Source organism: Oncorhynchus tshawytscha, linkage group LG10 (assembly GCF_018296145.1).
Source record: "Oncorhynchus tshawytscha isolate Ot180627B linkage group LG10, Otsh_v2.0, whole genome shotgun sequence".
Lineage (NCBI taxonomy): Eukaryota > Metazoa > Chordata > Actinopteri > Salmoniformes > Salmonidae > Oncorhynchus > Oncorhynchus tshawytscha.
The window spans coordinates 83506796-83527905 of record NC_056438.1 but is presented as its reverse complement, the minus strand read 5'-3'; the positions used below and the strand labels follow the sequence as shown (position 1 = coordinate 83527905).

The 21110-nt window shown below is 46.6% G+C and overlaps 1 protein-coding gene across 9 annotated transcripts in view; it reads right to left on the bottom strand.

Moving 5' to 3' along the window:
- The window catches only part of LOC112259686 (casein kinase I), a 61172-nt gene that overhangs the window by 17813 nt on the left and 22249 nt on the right, over positions 1 to 21110 (bottom strand). For all 9 annotated transcript variants that reach the window (XR_006084421.1, XR_006084420.1, XR_006084423.1 and 6 more), the window contains exons 3-4: positions 9480 to 9549; positions 4048 to 4196 (exon numbers count right to left, since the gene is read on the bottom strand). Coding sequence is in view for 5 of the 9 variants with exons in the window: in XM_042329255.1 (XP_042185189.1) it covers positions 4048 to 4196; positions 9480 to 9549 (219 nt within the window). In the remaining 4 variants the exon portion in view is untranslated. The remainder of the gene's footprint in view (positions 1 to 4047; positions 4197 to 9479; positions 9550 to 21110) is intronic.

The following is a 21110-nucleotide window of genomic DNA, read 5'->3' as shown; positions in this document are numbered from 1 at the left end:
TAATTGAATGTGTCATTGAACCAATTGCACTTAATTTCAGCAAGGTGTGGGGTCCACTTCCAAAACAAGATTTCACCAAATGGGACAAACACCTCATTGAAACCCTGCATGCAGAGTTCTGTAAGATTCTCCTACATGTCCAGAGGAAAAATACAAACAATGCATGCAGGGCAGAATAAGGCCAATATCCACTAATAATAAAAACTCAAAAAAGAGCAATTAAGTTTTGGAAACATCTAAAATACAGTGACCCCTCTCATATCATTACCAAGCCCTGCAATGCCAAGAGCTGAGCAAAGAAAAGAGTCCCCTCATCCAGCTGGTCCTGGGGCTGAGTTCACAAACCTGTTCTACTAACACACTGAAGCCTCAGTCCCCTCATCCAGCTGGTCCTGGGGCTGAGTTCACTAACCTGTTCTACTAACACACTGAAGCCTCAGTCCCCTCATCCAGCTGGTCCTGGGGCTGAGTTCACGAACCTGTTCTACTAACACACTGAAGCCTCAGTCCCCTCATCCAGCTGGTCCTGGGGCTGAGTTCACGAACCTGTTCTACTAACACACTGAAGCCTCAGTCCCCTAATCCAGCTGGTCCTGGGGCTGAGTTCACTAACCTGTTCTACTAACACACTGAAGCCTCAGTCCCCTCATCCATCTGGTCCTGGGGCTGAGTTCACAAACCTGTTCTACTAACACACTGAAGCCTCAGTCCCCTCATCCAGCTGGTCCTGGGGCTGAGTTCACAAACCTGTTCTACTAACACACTGAAGCCTCAGTCCCCTCATCCAGCTGGTCCTGGGGCGGAGTTCACAAACCTGTTCTACTAACACACTGAAGCCCCAGTCCCCTCATCCAGCTGGTCCTGGGGCTGAGTTCACGAACCTGTTCTACTAACACACTGAAGCCTCAGTCCCCTCATCCAGCTGGTCCTGGGGCTGAGTTCACGAACCTGTTCTACTAACACACTGAAGCCTCAGTCCCCTCATCCATCTGGTCCTGAGTTCACAAACCTGTTCTACTAACACACTGAAGCCTCAGTCCCCTCATCCAGCTGGTCCTGGGGCTGAGTTCACGAACCTGTTCTACTAACACACTGAAGCCTCAGTCCCCTCATCCATCTGGTCCTGAGTTCACAAACCTGTTCTACTAACAGACTGAAGCCTCAGGATCAGAACATCCAATCAATCAGAATAAACCAAATTACAACACAGTCAAAACTAAACTACATTGCTCATTGGGAAAATGCAGTGCTTTCTGGCCCTAAATCGACAGTACACCGTGGCAAACTATTTGACCATGGTTACTGATCAAAACCTTAGAACAACCTTGACAAAGTACAGGCTCAGTGAGCACAGCTTTGCCATTGAGAAGGGTAGACACAGGAAAACCTGGCTCCCTGTAGAGGAAAGGCTGTGCAACCACTGCACAACAGCAGAACCTGAGACAGAGCTGCATTTCCTGACAAAATGTAAAACATAAAACAATTAGTGAGAGTGAGACAGAACGAGAGACACCGATTCAGAGACAGAACGAGAGACACCGATTCAGAGACAGAACGAGAGACACCGATTCAGAGACAGAACGAGAGACACCGATTCAGAGAGAGAACGAGAGACACCGATTCAGAGAGAGAACGAGAGACACCGATTCAGAGACTGAACGAGAGACACCGATTCAGAGACTGAACGAGAGACACCGATTCAGAGACTGAACGAGAGACACCGATTCAGAGAGAGAACGAGAGACACCGATTCAGAGAGAGAACGAGAGACACCGATTCAGAGACAGAACGAGAGACACCGATTCAGAGAGAGAACGAGAGACACCGATTCAGAGAGAGAACGAGAGACACCGATTCAGAGACAGAACGAGAGACACCGATTCAGAGAGAGAGAGAGAGAGAGAGAGACATTGGGTGGAGTTGTTTCCCCTCCGCAAAGCCACTGCATCAGCCATTGCTCTAATTCTGCGAAGGGAGGTTTTTACCAGATTCTGAATTCCAGACCAAATCCTCTCTGACCGAGGTCCGCAGTTCATATCAGGAATATACAAAGAGCTCTGTACTTACTGGGGTGTAATTGCCAAGCTGACCAACCTGACCGAGCCAATCATCCTCAGACCAACCTGACCGAGAGGGTAAACCGAACCCTGAAGGGGATGATTGCTTCATTCGTGGGGGATCAGCATCTCCCTGAATTTCGCTTTGCACTGAACTCTGCCGTGCAGGAGACTTCTGGGGTCACTCCTGCCGAACTCCAACGAGGGAAGCCAATAAAAGGTCCGATGGACAGAGTCTTGCAAAGTTTCACCTGACTGGCCAGCGTTTGATGCCCTACAACACCACCACACCTTGCTAGCCAGAGTGGAGGCCAGCAAAACCAAAGCCAAACAACGACAGCTGAGAAACTATGACAAACATAGACAAGACGTGTTTTTCCACCCCAGTCTCGTGTCTGCGTACGGTCACATCATCTGTCAAAGGCGTCTAAGAAGTTCACTGCCAAGCTCGCTTTGAGATGGAAAGGTCCATGCCGTGTAGTGCAGCAGTTGGGACCAGTGAACTACTTGGTCTGTTTGGAGGACACTGGGGAAGACGCCAGGACGGTGCATGTTGTTGACCTAAAGCCCTGCTACCCTACGGCAGAAGAGCTGGATCGCAGGCAAAAGCAACACCTGCAGGACCTCTTCGTGGAGGACTCTGATGAGGAGGACTTCCCTGGTTTTGTGTAGCAGGAACATGAACCTGTCAAAGCCTGCATCCTCTCTGTTTCTACAGGCTTTGTTTTTTCATGGGGGGAGGAGTGTGGCGAAATCTGCACGGAGCCTTCACCGTGCACTGCCACTTTAAGAGCGCATCAGCAGTTAGGAAGGAGGAAATAAAGATAGCTCTTTCAGCTCTTTGGGGAGGGGCGACAGTTTGATTGTGTGTGCTATGCTGCAGAAGTTTGGTTTATTTTCAGCATGTGTAGTTTATAAAGTATTTAACTCAATTATCGGTGTGACCGCTCTTGGTCGAGGTTGTTATCGTTTGGGACCGCGCCGGTTATGGATCGCATGGATTAGTAGCAACATTGTTGCGAAGCTTTGACATACAAACCAACAAACCATCGGACAGTCAGACAGTACACCGGCATGCCTGAAGACCACAGCTAAGATCTCTCTTCTTCTCTTTTTCTCTTCCCTCTATCGTTCCAGTGCTTTACACTGCAACAGACTTTCTATTTTTCCAATGCACTTCCCATTGAAGTTCATTAGAGCTGGACTATTATTGCCCCGCCAGAAGTATTTGGACATTTTAGTTAAAAGGGAGGTTGCTTGCAAGTTGTGTATTGTTATGTGAACTGTATTGAGGTGAGGTGTACTAATGACATGTGGCCGAGAAGATTGTGGACATTTTTAAGGCCTTGTGTTAAAGCACATTCCCTTTGTGTCTATGAACACCCCCCACATTCCCTTTGTGTCTATGAACACCCCCCACATTCCCTTTGTGTCTATGAACACCCCCCACATTCCCTTTGTGTCTATGAACACCCCCCACATTCCCTTTGTGTCTATGAAATCCTCTGTTGATGACTGGGTTCTTTCTTGTATGAAGTTGCTGTTCAATTGCTCTGCCATTATAATTATTATTATTGTATGAGGTATTCTGGGTGGGGTTACCCCTGTGCTGCTGAGGTATTCTGGGTGGGGTTACCCCTGTGCTGCTGAGGTGTTCTGGGTGGGGTTACCCCTGTGCTGCTGAGGTATTCTGGGTGGGGTTACCCCTGTGCTGATGAGGTATTCTGGGTGGGGTTACCCCTGTGCTGTGACGTGGGTTTTATATGGTGTGTCATTCCCTTTTCTCTACACTGGCTATCTGGTAAACAGGCTACACTCTAGGCAGTCTCTTCTGCTGATGTGTGTGTGGGTCTGGTAGTGGTACTCTCTCTCTTCTACTCTTTTCCTTTCGGCATGGTTAATACCTGCCTGGCGTCCGAACACAATCTTTATCTTTACCCCTCTCTAATAAATTCCGCTACAAAGTGAAATAAAGAGTGTGCATTTGTACCAGCTGAATAGCGATCATGAGGACGGTCTTGAGGGAGAAGGTTCTGTCACACAGATCAAACAGGTCTTCCAGACTGGGTCCCAGCAGCTCCAGAACCATGGCATTATACTTCCCACAGGGCCCGAAGTAGAATACCTGGGGGACGCCCTCTGCAGAGACAAAGTGAATGGTTTCAAACACACTGAAGATGCAAGAAAAACAACAGTGTGTGATTACAATAAGACAGATTTATTTCAGCTTTTATTTCTTTCATCACATTCCCAGTGGGTCAGAAGTTAACATACACTCAATTAGTATTTGGTAGCATTGACTTTAAACTGTTTAACTTGGGTCAAAGGTTTCGGGTAGCTTTCCACAATAAGTTGGGTGAATTTTGGACCATTCCTCCTGACAGAACTAGTGTAACTGAGTCAGGTTTGTAGGTCTCCTTGCTCGCACACACTTTTTCAGTTCTGCCCACAAATTTTCTATAGGATTGAGGTCAGGGCTTTGTGATGGCCACTCCAATACCTTGACTTTGTTGTCCTTAAGCCATTTTGCCACAACTTTGGAAGTATGCTTGGGGTCATTGTCCATTTGTAAGACCCATTTGCGACCAAGCTTTAACTTCCTGACTGATGTCTTGAGATGTTGCTTCAATATATCCACATAATTTTCTTCCCTCATGATGCCATCTGTTTTGTGAAGTGCACCAGTCCCTCCTGCAGCAAAGCACCCCCACAACATGATGTTGCCACCCCGGTGCTTCACAGTTGGGATGGTGTTCCTCGGCTTGCAAGCCTCCCCCTTTTTCCTCCAAACATAACAATGGTCATTATGGTCAAACAGTTATATTTTTGTTTCATCAGACCAGAGGACATTTCTCCAAAAAGTACGATCTTTGTCCCCAGTGCAGTTGCAAACCGTAGTCTGGCTTTTTTTGCGGTGGTTTTGGAGCAGTGGCTTCTTCCTTGCTGAGCGGCCTTTCAGGTTATGTCGATATAGGACTCATTTTACTGTGGATATAGATACTTTTGTACCCGTTTCCTCCAGCATCTTCACAAGGTCCTTTGCTGTTGTTCTGGGATTGATTGGCACTTTTCATACCAAAGTACATTAATCTCTAGGAGACAGAACGTGTCTCCTACCTGAGCGGTATGACGGCTGATTGGCTGATTTCTTTTAATTTTCTCATGATGTCAAGCAAAGAGGCACTGAGTTTGAAGGTAGGCCTTGAAATACATCCACAGGTATGTAAAGTCAGCATTTCACGGTAAGGTCTACTACACCTGTTGTATTCAGCATTTCACAGTAAGGTCTACACCTGTTGTATTCGGCGCATGTGACAAATACAATTTGATTTGATTTGAATCCACCAATGTAATGCAAGTTTAATATCAGAAAAACTGTTATAGTGGAGAGCACCTGGTGACTGGTGACTAGCTCAGCCTGTTATAGTGGAGAGCACTTGGTGACTGGCTCAGCCTGTTATAGTGGAGAGCACCTGGTGACTAGCTCAGCCTGTTATAGTGGAGAGCACCTGGTGACTGGTGACTAGCTCAGCCTGTTATAGTGGAGAGCACCTGGTGACTAGCTCAGCCTGTTATAGTGGAGAGCACCTGGTGACTGGTGACTAGCTCAGCCTGTTATAGTGGAGAGCACCTGGTGACTAGCTCAGCCTGTTATAGTGGAGAGCACCTGGTGACTGGTGACTAGCTCAGCCTGTTATAGTGGAGAGCACCTGGTGACTAGCTCAGCCTGTTATAGTGGAGAGCACCTGGTGACTGGTGACTAGCTCAGCCTGTTATAGTGGAGAGCACCTGGTGACTAGCTCAGCCTGTTATAGTGGAGAGCACCTGGTGACTAGCTCAGCCTGTTATAGTGGAGAGCACCTGGTGACTGGTGACTAGCTCAGCCTGTTATAGTGGAGAGCACCTGGTGACTAGCTCAGCCTGTTTAGTAGCACCTGGACTGGTGACTAGCAGCCTGTTATAGTGCACCTGGTGACTAGCTCAGCCTGTTATAGTGGAGAGCACCTGGTGACTGACTAGCTCAGCCTGTTATAGTGGAGAGCACCTGGTGACTAGCTCAGCCTGTTATAGTGGAGAGCACCTGGTGACTGGTGACTAGCTCAGCCTGTTATAGTGGAGAGCACCTGGTGACTAGCTCAGCCTGTTATAGTGGAGAGCACCTGGTGACTGGTGACTAGCTCAGCCTGTTATAGTGGAGAGCACCTGGTGACTAGCTCAGCCTGTTATAGTGGAGAGCACCTGGTGACTAGCTCAGCCTGTTATAGTGGAGAGCACCTGGTGACTAGCTCAGCCTGTTATAGTGGAGAGCACCCTGGTGACTAGCTCAGCCTGTTATAGTGGAGAGCACCTGGTGACTGGTGACTAGCTCAGCCTGTTATAGTGGAGAGCACCTGGTGACTAGCTCAGCCTGTTATAGTGGAGAGCACCTGGTGACTAGCTCAGCCTGTTATAGTGGAGAGCACCTGGTGACTAGCTCAGCCTGTTATAGTAGAGCACCTGGTGACTAGCTCAGCCTGTTATAGTGCACCTGGTGACTAGCTCAGCCTGTTATAGTGGAGAGCACCTGGTGACTAGCTCAGCCTGTTATAGTGGAGAGCACCTGGTGCACTCAGCCTGGTGACCTGGTGACTAGCTCAGCCTGTTATAGTGGAGAGCACTGGTGACTAGCTCAGCCTGTTATAGTGACTGGTGACTAGCTCAGCCTGTTATAGTGGAGAGCACCTGGTAACTAGCTCAGCCTGTTATAGTGGAGAGCACTTGGTGACTAGCTCAGCCTGTTATAGTGGAGAGCACTTGGTGACTGGTGACTAGCTCAGCCTGTTATAGTGGAGAGCACCTGGTGACTAGCTCAGCCTGTTATAGTGGAGAGCACCTGGTGACTGGCTCAGCCTGTTATAGTGGAGAGCACCTGGTGACTGGTGACTAGCTCAGCCTGTTATAGTGGAGAGCACTTGGTGACTGGTGACTAGCTCAGCCTGTTATAGTGGAGCACCTGGTGCACTCAGCCTGTTATAGTGACTGGCTCAGCCTGTTATAGTGGAGAGCACTTGGTGACTGGTGACTAGCTCAGCCTGTTATAGTGGAGAGCACCTGGTGACTAGCTCAGCCTGTTATAGTGGAGAGCACTTGGTGACTGGTGACTAGCTCAGCCTGTTATAGTGGAGAGCACCTGGTGACTAGCTCAGCCTGTTATAGTGGAGAGCACTTGGTGACTGGTGACTAGCTCAGCCTGTTATAGTGGAGAGCACCTGGTGACTAGCTCAGCCTGTTATAGTGGAGAGCACCTGGTGACTGGTGACTAGCTCAGCCTGTTATAGTGGAGAGCACCTGGTGACTAGCTCAGCCTGTTATAGTGGAGAGCACCTGGTGACTAGCTCAGCCTGTTATAGTGGAGAGCACCTGGTGACTAGCTCAGCCTGTTATAGTGGAGAGCACCTGGTGACTAGCTCAGCCTGTTATAGTGGCAGAGCACCTGGCACCTGGTGACTAGCTCAGCCTGTTATAGTGGAGAGCACCTGGTGACTAGCTCAGCCTGTTATAGTGGAGAGCACCTGGTGACTAGCTCAGCCTGTTATAGTGGAGAGCACCTGGTGACTAGCTCAGCCTGTTATAGTGGAGAGCACCTGGTGACTAGCTCAGCCTGTTATAGTGGAGAGCACCTGGTGACTAGCTCAGCCTGTTATAGTGGAGAGCACCTGGTGACTAGCTCAGCCTGTTATAGTGGAGAGCACCTGGTGACTAGCTCAGCCTGTTATAGTGGAGAGCACCTGGTGACTAGCTCAGCCTGTTATAGTGGAGAGCACCTGGTGACTAGCTCAGCCTGTTATAGTGTGAGCTCAGCACTGGTGACTAGCTCAGCCTGTTATAGTGGAGAGCACCTGGTGACTAGCTCAGCCTGTTATAGTGGAGAGCACCTGGTGACTAGCTCAGCCTGTTATAGTGGAGAGCACCTGGTGACTAGCTCAGCCTGTTATAGTGGAGAGCACCTGGTGACTAGCTCAGCCTGTTATAGTGGAGAGCACCTGGTGACTAGCTCAGCCTGTTATAGTGGAGAGCACCTGGTGACTAGCTCAGCCTGTTATAGTGGAGAGCACCTGGTGACTAGCTCAGCCTGTTATAGTGGAGAGCACCTGGTGACTAGCTCAGCCTGTTATAGTGGAGAGCACCTGGTGACTAGCTCAGCCTGTTATAGTGGAGAGCACCTGGTGACTAGCTCAGCCTGTTATAGTGGAGAGCACCTGGTGACTGGCTCAGCCTGTTATAGTGGAGAGCACCTGGTGACTAGCTCAGCCTGTTATAGTGGAGAGCACCTGGTGACTAGCTCAGCCTGTTATAGTGGAGAGCACCTGGTGACTAGCTCAGCCTGTTATAGTGGAGAGCACCTGGTGACCTGGTGACTAGCTCAGCCTGTTATAGTGGCACCTGGTGAGCACCTGGTGACTGGTGACTAGCTCAGCCTGTTATAGTGGAGAGCACCTGGTGACTAGCTCAGCCTGTTATAGTGGAGAGCACCTGGTGACTGACTAGCTCAGCCTGTTATAGTGGAGAGCACCTGGTGACTAGCTCAGCCTGTTATAGTGGAGAGCACCTGGTGACTAGCTCAGCCTGTTATAGTGGAGAGCACCTGGTGACTGGTGACTAGCTCAGCCTGTTATAGTGGAGAGCACCTGGTGACTGTACCTCAGCCTGTTATATCAATATCAAATCAAATGTTATTTACAAGCCCTTAAACAACAATGCAGTTTTTAGAAAAACAATAAAAAATCATATTGAAATATAACAAGTAATTAAAGAGCAGCAGTAAAATAACAATAGCGACACTATAAACAAGGGGGCACCGGTACAGAGTCAATGTGCTGGGGCACCGGTTAGTGGAGGTAGTTGAGGTAATATGTACATGTAGGTAGAGGTGACTGGATGTATGTATGGAAAATAAACAGAGTAGCAGCAGCATCAAAATGGAGGATATGGTGGGTACAATGCAAATAGTCCAGGTAGCCATTTGATTAAGTGTTCAAGAGTCTCATGGCTTGAGGATAGAAGCTGTTAAGAAGCCTTTTGGTCCTAGATCAGTGGTTCCCAGACTGGTTATAGTCCCGAACCCCTTCAAACATTCAACCTCCAGCTGTACCCCCTCTAGCACCAGGGTCAGCACACTCTCAAATGTTGTTTTTTGACATCACTGTAAGCCTGCCACACACACACTCTCAATGTGGAGACAATATACAGGGGACACCGGTACCGAGTCAATGTGCGGGGGTACAGGTTAGTTGAAGATATATTTAATTGTTTCCCTAATAATAAACATCCATTATATTGGTGGATTCGATACTACATTTAACAGTTTTCCTGATAATAAACTTCCATTACATTGGTGTTCATGACCACAGAGAATCAATATAATTCTGTGATGTTTCTCACCTGAACTCCCCAGCTGTTTATAGAACCTGTACTCCAGGTGGAGCTGTGGGGCCCGGGACTTGATGGCCTCCTGGAAATGAGATAAACACCATGAGGGTTAGAGGTCAAATGATGAGGGTTAGAGGTCAAACACCATGAGGGTTAGAGGTCAAATGATGAGGGTTAGAGGTCAAACACCATGAGGGTTAGAGGTCAAACAACATGAGGGTTCGAGGTCAAACACCATGAGGGTTCGAGGTCAAACAACATGAGGGTTCGAGGTCAAACACCATGAGGGTCGAGGTCAAACACGATGAGGGTTCGAGGTCAAACACGATGAGGGTTCGAGGTCAAACACGATGAGGGTTCGAGGTCAAACACGATGAGGGTTCGAGGTCAAACACGATGAGGGTTCGAGGTCAAACACGATGAGGGTTCGAGGTCAAACACGATGAGGGTTCGAGGTCAAACACGATGAGGGTTAGAGGTCAAACAACATGAGGGTTCGAGGTCAAACAACATGAGGGTTCGAGGTCAAACAACATGAGGGTTCGAGGTCAAACGCCATGAGAGTTAGAGGTCAAACAACATGAGGGTTCGAGGTCAAACACCATGAGGGTCAGAGGTCAAACACCATGAGGGTTAGAGGTCAAACACCATGAAGGTCAAACACCATGAGGGTCCGAGGTCAAACACCATGAGGGTCCGAGGTCAAACACCATGAGGGTTCGAGGTCAAACACCATGAGGGTTCGAGGTCAAACACCATGAGGGTTCGAGGTCAAACACCATGAGGGTTCGAGGTCAAACACCATGAGGGTTCGAGGTCAAACACCATGAGGGTTCGAGGTCAAACACGATGAGGGTGCGAGGTCAAACACGATGAGGGTTCGAGGTCAAACACGATGAGGGTTCGAGGTCAAACACGATGAGGGTTAGAGGTCAAACAACATGAGGGTTCGAGGTCAAACACCATGAGGGTTCGAGGTCAAACACCATGAGGGTTCGAGGTCAAACACCATGAGGGTTCGAGGTCAAACACCATGAGGGTTCGAGGTCAAACACCATGAGGGTCAGAGGTCAAACACGATGAGGGTTAAGGTCAAACACGATGAGGGTCGAGGTCAAACAACGGTTCGAGGTCAAACACCATGAGGGTTCGAGGTCAAACAACATGAAGGTCAAACAACATGAGGGTTCGAGGTCAAACACAACAAACAACATGAGGGTTCGAGGTCAAACACCATGAGGGTTCGAGGTCAAACACCATGAGGGTCAGAGGTCAAACACCATGAGGGTCAGAGGTCAAACACCATGAGGGTCAGAGGTCAAACACCATGAGGGTACGAGGTCAAACACCATGAGGGTTCGAGGTCAAACACCATGAGGGTTCGAGGTCAAACACCATGAGGGTTCGAGGTCAAACACCATGAGGGTTCGAGGTCAAACACCATGAGGGTTCGAGGTCAAACACCATGAGGGTTCGAGGTCAAACACCATGAGGGTTCGAGGTCAAACACCATGAGGGTTCGAGGTCAAACACCATGAGGGTTCGAGGTCAAACACCATGAGGGTTCGAGGTCAAACACCATGAGGGTACGAGGTCAAACACCATGAGGGTTCGAGGTCAAACACCATGAGGGTTCGAGGTCAAACACCATGAGGGTTCGAGGTCAAACACCATGAGGGTTCGAGGTCAAACACCATGAGGGTTCGAGGTCAAACACCATGAGGGTTCGAGGTCAAACACCATGAGGGTTCGAGGTCAAACACCATGAGGGTTCGAGGTCAAACACCATGAGGGTTGAGTCAAACACCATGAGGGTTCGAGGTCAAACACCATGAGGGTTCGAGGTCAAACACCATGAGGGTTCGAGGTCAAACACGATGAGGGTTCGAGGTCAAACATGATGAGGGTTCGAGGTCAAACATGATGAGGGTTCGAGGTCAAACATGATGACGGTTCGAGGTCAAACATGATGACGGTTCGAGGTCAAACAATGGGGATAGCTCATAACCTCATCACAGGAAAAAGACTGTGAATCAATCATTCCCAATAACTCAGTTGGTGGGTGAACGTGTGTCCCCGACTAAGCACGGGTGGTGGGTTTCAGGACCACAGTGGGTTGAGTCATTCATGACACTCAGTGCGCAAGCAAACCACAGACGAGGGGGCTTTCTGAGCAAGTGTGTGTAAAACCAAACCAACAAGCCAAACAGAAACAGATTGCATTTAAATCCACAGGATGTTCTGAACAGCTAGCCCAGAATGGACAGGGAGGCTTACAACAGCTTTAGGACTACATACATGCTGCAGGACTACAACAGCTTTAGAACTACAACAGCTTTATATCTACATACATGCTGCAGGACTACAACAGCTTTAGAACTACAACAGCTTTAGATCTACATACATGCTGCAGGACTACAACAGCTTTAGATCTACATACATGCTGCAGGACTACAACAGCTTTAGATCTACATACATGCTGCAGGACTACAACAGCTTTAGGACTACATACATGCTGCAGGGCTACAACAGCTTTAGGACTACAACAGCTTTAGGACTACATACATGCTGCAGGGCTACAACAGCTTTAGGACTACAACAGCTTTAGGACTACAACAGCTTTAGGACTACAACAGCTTTAGGACTACATACATGCTGCAGGACTATAACAGCTTAATCTAACAGGAATCATAACCAGTAGTATTCTGTAGTATCCACCAGGAATAAGGAATCATAACAAGTAGTATCTTCTAGAGGTCGACCGATTAATCGGAACGGCCGATAAATTAGGGCCGGTTTCAAGTTTTCATAACAATTGGGATCGGTATCTTTGGACACCGATTTGGCCATTTTTTTTACACCTTTATTTAATCTTTATTTAACTAGGCAAGTCAGTTAAGAACACATTCTTATTTTCAATGAACATTGGGTTAACTGCCTTGTTCAGGGGCAGAACGACAGATTTTTACCTTGTCAGCTCGATGATTCGTTTTTGCAACCTTCTGGTTACTAGTCCAATGCTCTAACCACCTGCCTTACATTGCACTCCACGAGGAGCCTGCGTGGCAGGCTGACTACCTGTTACGCGAGGGCAGCAAGAAGCCAAGGTAAGTTGCTAGCTAGCATTAAACTTATAAAAAACAAAAAATCTTCACATAATCACTAGTTAACTACACATGGTTGATGATATTACTAGTTTATCTAGCGTGTCCTGTGTTGCATATAATCGATGCGGTGCCTGTTAATTTTCATCGAATCACAGCCTACTTGGCCAAACGGGTGATGATTTAGCACTGTCGTTGCACCAAACCATAAACATCAATGCCTTTCTTAAAATCAATACACAAGTATATATTTTTAAACCTGCATATTTTGTTAATATTGCCTGCTAACATGAATTTATTTCAACTAGGAAATTGTATCACTTCACTTGCGTTCTGTGCAAGCAGTCAGGGTATATGCAGCAGTTTGGGCCGCCTGGCTCGTTGCGAACTGTGTGAAGACCATTTCTTCCAAACAAAGACAGTAATTAATTTTCCAGAATTGTACATAATTATGACATAACATTGAAGGTTGTACAATGTAACAGCAATATTTAGACTAATGGATGCCAGCCGTTAGTAAAATACAGAACGGTTCCATATTTCACTGAAAGAATAAACGTCTTGTTTTCTAAATGATTGTTTCCGGATTTAAGGCTCGTATTTCTGTGTGTTATTATGTTATAATTAAGTCTATGATTTGATATTTGATAGAGCAGTCGGACTGAGCGGTGGTAGGCAGCAGCAGGCTCGTAAACATTCATTCAAACAGCACTTTCATGCGTTTGAGAGCAGCTCTTCACTGTGCTTCAAGCATTGAGCTGTTTATGACTTCAAGCCGATCAACTCCTGAGATTAGGCTAGTGTAACCGATGTGAAATGGCTAGCTAGTTAGTGAGGTGCACGCTAATAGCATTTCAATCGGTGACGTCACTTGCTCTGAGACTTGGAGTAGTTATTCCCCTTGCGCTGCAAGGGCCGCGGCTTTTGTGGAGCGATGGGTAACGGTGCTTCGAGGATGGCTGTTGTCGATGTGTTCCTGGTTCAAGCCCAGGTAGGGGCGAGGAGAGGTACGGAAGCTATACTGTTACACTGGCAGTACTAAAGTGCCTATAAGAACATCCAATAGTCAAAGGTATATGAAATACAAATGGTATAGAGAGAAATAGTCCTGCATTCCTATAATAACTACAACCTAAAACTTCTTACCTGGGAATATTGAAGACTCATGTTAAAAGGAACCACCAACTTTCATATGTTCTCATGTTCTGAGCAAGGAACTGAAACGTTAGCTTTTTACATGGCACATATTGCACTTTTACTTTCTTCTCCAACACTTTGTTTTTGCATTATTTAAACCAAATTGAACATGTTTCATTATTTATTTATTTGAGGCTAAATTGATATTATTGATGTATAATATTAAGGTAAAATAAATGTGTTCATTCAGTATTGTTGTAATTGTCATTATTACAAATTTAAAAAAAAATTAAATTGGTTTTGGTTGGCCAATAATCGGTATCGGCGTTAAAAATCATAATCGGTCGACCTCTAATATCTACCAGGAATAATGAATCATAACCAGTAAAAGTGCAAGTCAATCCCAGAACAACAGCAAAGGACCTTGTGAAGATGCTGGAGGAAACAGGTACAAAAGTATCTATATCCACAGTAAAACGAGTCCTATATCGACATAACCTGAAAGGCCACTCAGCAAGGATGAAGCCACTGCTCCAAAACCGCCATAAAAAAGCCAGACTACGGTTTGCAACTGCACATGGGGACAAAGATCGTACTTTTTGGAGAAATGTCCTCTGGTCTGATGAAACAAAAATAGAACTGTTTGGCCATAATGACCATCCTTATGTTTGGAGGATGAAGGGGAAGGCTTGCAAGCCGAGGAACACCATCCCAACTGTGAAGAACGGGGGTGGCAGCATCATGTTGTGGGGGTGCTTTGCTGCAGGAGGGACTGGTGCACTTCACAAAATAGATGGCATCATGAGGGAAGAAAATTATGTGGATATATTGAAGCAACATCTCAAGACATCAGTCAGGAAGTTAAAGCTTGGTCGCAAATGGGTCTTACAAATGGACAATGACCCCAAACATAAGCCATTTTGCCACAAATTTGGAAGTAAGGACAACAAAGTCAAGGTATTGGAGTGGCCATTACAAAGCCCTGACCTCAACCCTATAGAATATTTGTGGGCAGAACTGAAAAAGCATGTGCGAGCAAGGAGGCCTACAAACCTGACTCAGTTACACCAGTCTGTCAGGAGGAATGGGCCAAAATTCACCCAACTTATTGTGGGAAGCTTGTGGAAGGCTACCCGAAACATTTGACCCAAGTTAAACAGTTTAAAGGCAATACTACCAAATACTAATTGAGTGTATGTAAACTTCTGACCCACTGTGAATATGATGAAAGAAATAAAAGCTGAAATAAATAATTCTGTCTACTATTATTCTGACATTTCACATTCTTAAAATAAAGTGGTGATCCTAACTGACCTAAGACAGGGAATTATTACTAGGACTAAATGTCAGGAATTGTGAAAAACTGAGTTTAAATGTATTTGGCTAAGGTGTATGTAAACTTCAGACTTCAACTGTATCCTAATATGTGACAGGGTTGAGCAGCGCAAATGGCTGCAACAAGCCTACACACAGAGTAGAATTCACAAATACACCAGTCATAATGACTAATATAAGGCCTACAGTCCGTGCTCCCAAATACTGGAAAAAGTGTGATTCATTTGATGACATGATCACCACATTAGCCCCACGCGGCTATAAAAATAAATGATGCAATTAAATGACACACAACAGGATGGCATATTTAGATACTAGAATAGGCCTAGCTTAAATCAGATTTACTTCTCTTTTGCAGCTCAGGCGGTTATTCTTGACAGGGCTCTTCTGGGTCTTTATCATTCTCACATGAGTCATTTGCTGAAGGCCCAAGCCTTTACTACGCCATCTACTGTAGAATGCTGTTCATCGACTACAGCTCGGCATTCAACACCATAGTACCCTCCAAGCTCGTCATCAAGCTCGAGACCCTGGGTCTCGACCCCGCCCTGTGCAACTGGGTACTGGACTTCCTGACGGGCCGCCCCCAGGTGGTGAGGGTAGGCAACAACATCTCCTCCCCGCTGATCCTCAACACTGGGGCCCCACAAGGGTGCGTTCTGAGCCCTCTCCTGTACTCCCTGTTCACCCACGACTGCGTGGCCACGCACGCCTCCAACTCAATCATCAAGTTTGCGGACGACACAACAGTGGTAGGCTTGATTACCAACAACGACGAGACGGCCTACAGGGAGGAGGCGAGGGCCCTCGGAGTGTGGTGTCAGGAAAATAACCTCACACTCAACGTCAACAAAACTAAGGAGATGATTGTGGACTTCAGGAAACAGCAGAGGGAACACCCCCCTATCCACATCGATGGAACAGTAGTGGAGAGGGTAGCAAGTTTCAAGTTCCTCGGCATACACATCACAGACAAACTGAATTGGTCCACTCACACAGACAGCATCGTAAAGAAGGCGCAGCAGCGCCTCTTCAACCTCAGGAGGCTGAAGAAATTTGGCTTGTCACCAAAAGCACTCACAAACTTCTACAGATGCACAATCGAGAGCATCCTGGCGGGCTGTATCACCGCCTGGTACGGCAACTGCTCCGCCCTCAACCGTAAGGCTCTCCAGAGGGTAGTGAGGTCTGCACAACGCATCACCGGGGGCAAACTACCTGCCCTCCAGGACACCTACACCACCCGATGTTACAGGAAGGCCATAAAGATCATCAAGGACATCAACCACCCGAGCCACTGCCTGTTCACCCCGCTATCATCCAGAAGGCGAGGTCAGTACAGGTGCATCAAAGCTGGGACCGAGAGACTGAAAAACAGCTTCTATCTCAAGGCCATCAGACTGTTAAACAGCCACCACTAACATTGAGTGGCTGCTGCCAACACACTGACACTGACACTGACTCAACTCCAGCCACTTTAATAATGGGAATTGATGGGAAATGATGTAAATATATTACTAGCCACTTTAAACAATGCTACCTTATATAATGTTTACATACCCTACATTATTCATCTCATATGCATACGTATATACTGTACACTATATCATCGACTGCATCCTTATGTAATACATGTATCACTAGCCACTTTAACTATGCCACTTTGTTTACATACTCATCTCATATGTATATACTGTCCTCGATATCAGCTACTGTATCTTGCCTATGCTGCTCTGTACCATCACTCATTCATATATCCTTATGTACATATTCTTTATCCCCTTACACTGTGTATAAGACAGTAGTTTTGGAATTGTTAGTTAGATTACTTGTTGGTTATTACTGCATTGTCGGAACTAGAAGCACAAGCATTTCGCTACACTCGCATTAACATCTGCTAACCATGTGTATGTGACAAATAAAATTTGATTTGATTTGATTTGATCTACTGGTATAACGTCGTTATTGAATGCAGGTCTAAAACAAGCTCTCGACTTCTTTTTTGAAAAAGAAACCAGAACCTGCAACTCCAACGTCTGGACTGGAGTTACTTGATTGACTAGCTAATTTCAACTAGCTACGTTCGGTTTATGTCCTTTAGTTGCTTGATTGACTAGCTCATTTCAACTAGCTACGTTCGGTTTATGTCCTTTAGTTGCTTGATTGACTAGCTAATTTCAACTAGCTACGTTTGGTTTATGTCCTTTAGTTGCTTGATTGACTAGCTAATTTCAACTAGCTACGTTCGGTTTATGTCCTTTGCAGATGCCACATTACTGACAAAAGTTTGTACGCATAAAAAAGATCTGGAACCAAGTAAAGGGAGACGTAAAGTAAGAATTGAACGTGTAAATGTTCATTCATAGTCGTAACAGAGTTTGTACATTTAAAGATCTATTTTAACGTTTACGTTTCATGCATAGCTTTTCTTACGATCCTAACGATACGTACGTGCAACCTTTTGGCAGCTATCTCCACTTGACAGGCACACTGACGCTACACTCATCTGGATAGGTTGGATAACTCTGGATAACTTCCGCGACGCATATAAGGCCCTGCCCCGCCCCCTTTCGGAAAAGCTGACCACGACTCCATTTTGTTGATCCCTGCCTACAGACAGAAACTAAAACAAGAAGCTCCCACGCTGAGGTCTGTCCAACGCTGGTCCGACCAAGCTGACTCCACACTCCAAGACTGCTTCCATCACGTGGACTGGGAGATGTTTCGTATTGCGTCAGACAACAACATTGACGAATACGCTGATTCGGTGTGCGAGTTCATTAGAACGTGCGTTGAAGATGTCGTTCCCATAGCAACGATTAAAACATTCCCTAACCAGAAACCTTGGATTGATGGCAGCATTCGTGTGAAACTGAAGGCACGAACCACTGCTTTTAATCAGGGCAAGGTGTCTGGTAACATGGCTGAATACAAACAGTGCAGCTATTCCCTCCGCAAGGCTATCAAACAAGCTAAGCGCCAGTACAGAGACAAAGTAGAATCTCAATTCAACGGCTCAGACACAAGAGGCATGTGGCAGGGTCTACAGTCAATCACGGACTACAGGAAGAAACCCAGCCCAGTCACGGACCAGGATGTCTTGCTCCCAGGCAGACTAAATAACTTTTTGCCCGCTTTGAGGACAATACAGTGCCACTGACACGGCCTGCAACGAAAACATGCGGTCTCTCCTTCACTGCAGCCGAAGTGAGTAAGACATTTAAACGTGTTAACCCGCAAGGCTGCTGGCCCAGACGGCATCCCCAGCCGCGCCCTCAGAGCATGCGCAGACCAGCTGGCCGGTGTGTTTACGGACATATTCAATCAATCCCTATACCAGTCTGCTGTTCCCACATGCTTCAAGAGGGCCACCATTGTTCCTGTTCCCAAGAAAGCTAAGGTAACTGAGCTAAACGACTACCGCCCGTAGCACTCACATCCGTCATCATGAAGTGCTTTGAGAGACTAGTCAAGGACCATATCACCTCCACCCTACCTGACACCCTAGACCCACTCCAATTTGCTTACCGCCCAAATAGGTCCACAGACGATGCAATCTCAACCACACTGCACACTGCCCTAACCCATCTGGACAAGAGGAATACCTATGTGAGAATGCTGTTCATCGACTACAGCTCGGCATTCAACACCATAGTACCCTCCAAGCTCGTCATCAAGCTCGAGACCCTGGGTCTCGACCCCGCCCTGTGCAACTGGGTTCTGGACTTCCTGACGGGCCGCCCCCAGGTGGTGAGGGTAGGCAACAACATCTCCTCCCCGCTGATCCTCAACACTGGGGCCCCACAAGGGTGCGTTCTGAGCCCTCTCCTGTACTCCCTGTTCACCCACGACTGCGTGGCCATGCACGCCTCCAACTCAATCATCAAGTTTGCGGACGACACAACAGTGGTAGGCTTGATTACCAACAACGACGAGACGGCCTACAGGGAGGAGGTGAGGGCCCTCGGAGTGTGGTGTCAGGAAAATAACCTCACACTCAACGTCAACAAAACTAAGGACATGATTGTGGACTTCAGGAAACAGCAGAGGGAACACCCCCATCCACATCGATGGAACAGTAGTGGAGAGGGTAGCAAGTTTTAAGTTCCTCGGCATACACATCACAGACAAACTGAATTGGTCCACTCACACAGACAGCATCGTGAGGAAGGCGCAGCAGCGCCTCTTCAACCTCAGGAGGCTGAAGAAATTCGGCTTGTCACCAAAAGCACTCACAAACTTCTACAGATGCACAATCGAGAGCATCCAGGCGGGCTGTATCACCGCCTGGTATGGCAACTGCACCGCCCTCAACCGTAAGGCTCTCCAGAGGGTAGTGAGGTCTGCACAACGCATCACCGGGGGCAAACTACCTGCCCTCCAGGACACCTACACCACCCGATGCTACAGGAAGGCCATAAAGATCATCAAGGACATCAACCACCCGAGCCACTGCCTGTTCACCCCGCTGTCATCCAGAAGGCGAGGTCAGTACAGGTGCATCAAAGCTGGGACCGAGAGACTGAAAAACAGCTTCTATCTCAAGGCCATCAGACTGTTAAACAGCCACCACTAACATTGAGTGGCTACTGCCAACACACTGTCAATGACACTGACTCAACTCCAGCCACTTTAATAATGGGAATTGATGGGAAATGATGTAAATATATCACTAGCCACTTTAAACAATGCTACCTTATATAATGTTACTTACCCTACATTATTCATCTCATATGCATACGTAGATACTGTACTCTATATCATCGACTGCATCCTTATGTAATACATGTATCACTAGCCACTTTAACTATGCCACTTGGTTTACATACTCATCTCATATGTATATACTGTACTCGATATCATCTACTGTATCTTGCCTATGCTGCTCTGTACCATCACTCATTCATATATCCTTATGTACATATTCTTTATCCCCTTACACTGTGTATAAGACAGTAGTTTTTTTTTTGAATTGTTAGTTAGATTACTTGTTCGTTATTACTGCATTGTCGGAACTAGAAGCACAAGCATTTCGCTACACTCGCATTAACATCTGCTAACCATGTGTATGTGACAAATAAAATTTGATTTGATTTGATTTGATAGCATATCCCTTAGGTCCACGTACAAAGATCTAGCCTCCTCGTAGCCTGCCGGCCCATAATTGTCAGCACGCGGTCCTGTGTGACGACAGTCTCGGTAGTTTAATTAAAGGGTGCGATCGTAAATTCAGATCACTCTCGTCTGAAAGTACAGAATTTTTTTATTTTTACTGCATTGTTGGTTAAGGAATTGTAAGTAAGCATTTCACAGTGAGGTCTACACGGTACCGACTAGAGGATGGTACCGACTAGAGGATGGTACTCTACTGGTACCGACTAGAGGATGGTACTCTACTGGTACCGACTAGAGGATGGTACTCTACTGGTACCGACTAGAGGATGGTACTCTACTGGTACCGACTAGAGGATGGTACTCTACTGGTACCGACTAGAGGATGGTACTCTACTGGTACTGACTAGAGGATGGTACTGACTAGAGGATGGTACTCTACTGGTACCGACTAGAGGATGGTACTCTACTGGTACCGACTAGAGGATGGTACTGACTAGAGGATGGTACTCTACTGGTACTGACTAGAGGATGGTACTGACTAGAGGATGGTACTCTACTTCCACCACTCTGTAGGCTACTGACCAACTCAAAGCTCCCCTTAGGTCTGAATACTTATGTAAATGTGATATTTCCTTTAAAAACATTTTTTTACAAATTTGCAAGCATTTCTAAAAACCTGTTTTTGCTTTGTCATTATGGGGTATTGTGAGTACAGTGCCTTGCAAAAGTATTCATCCCCCTTGGCGTTTTTCCTACTTTGTTGCATTACAACCTTGGAATTTGGATTTCATGTAATGGACATACACAAAACAGCCCAAATTGGTGAAGTGAAATGAAAAAAATAACTTGTTTCAAAAAATTATTTTTAAAAACCCCAGAAAAGTGGTCACATGATCTCAGTATATATACACCTGTTCTGAAAGGCCCCAGAGTCTGCAACACCACTAAGCAA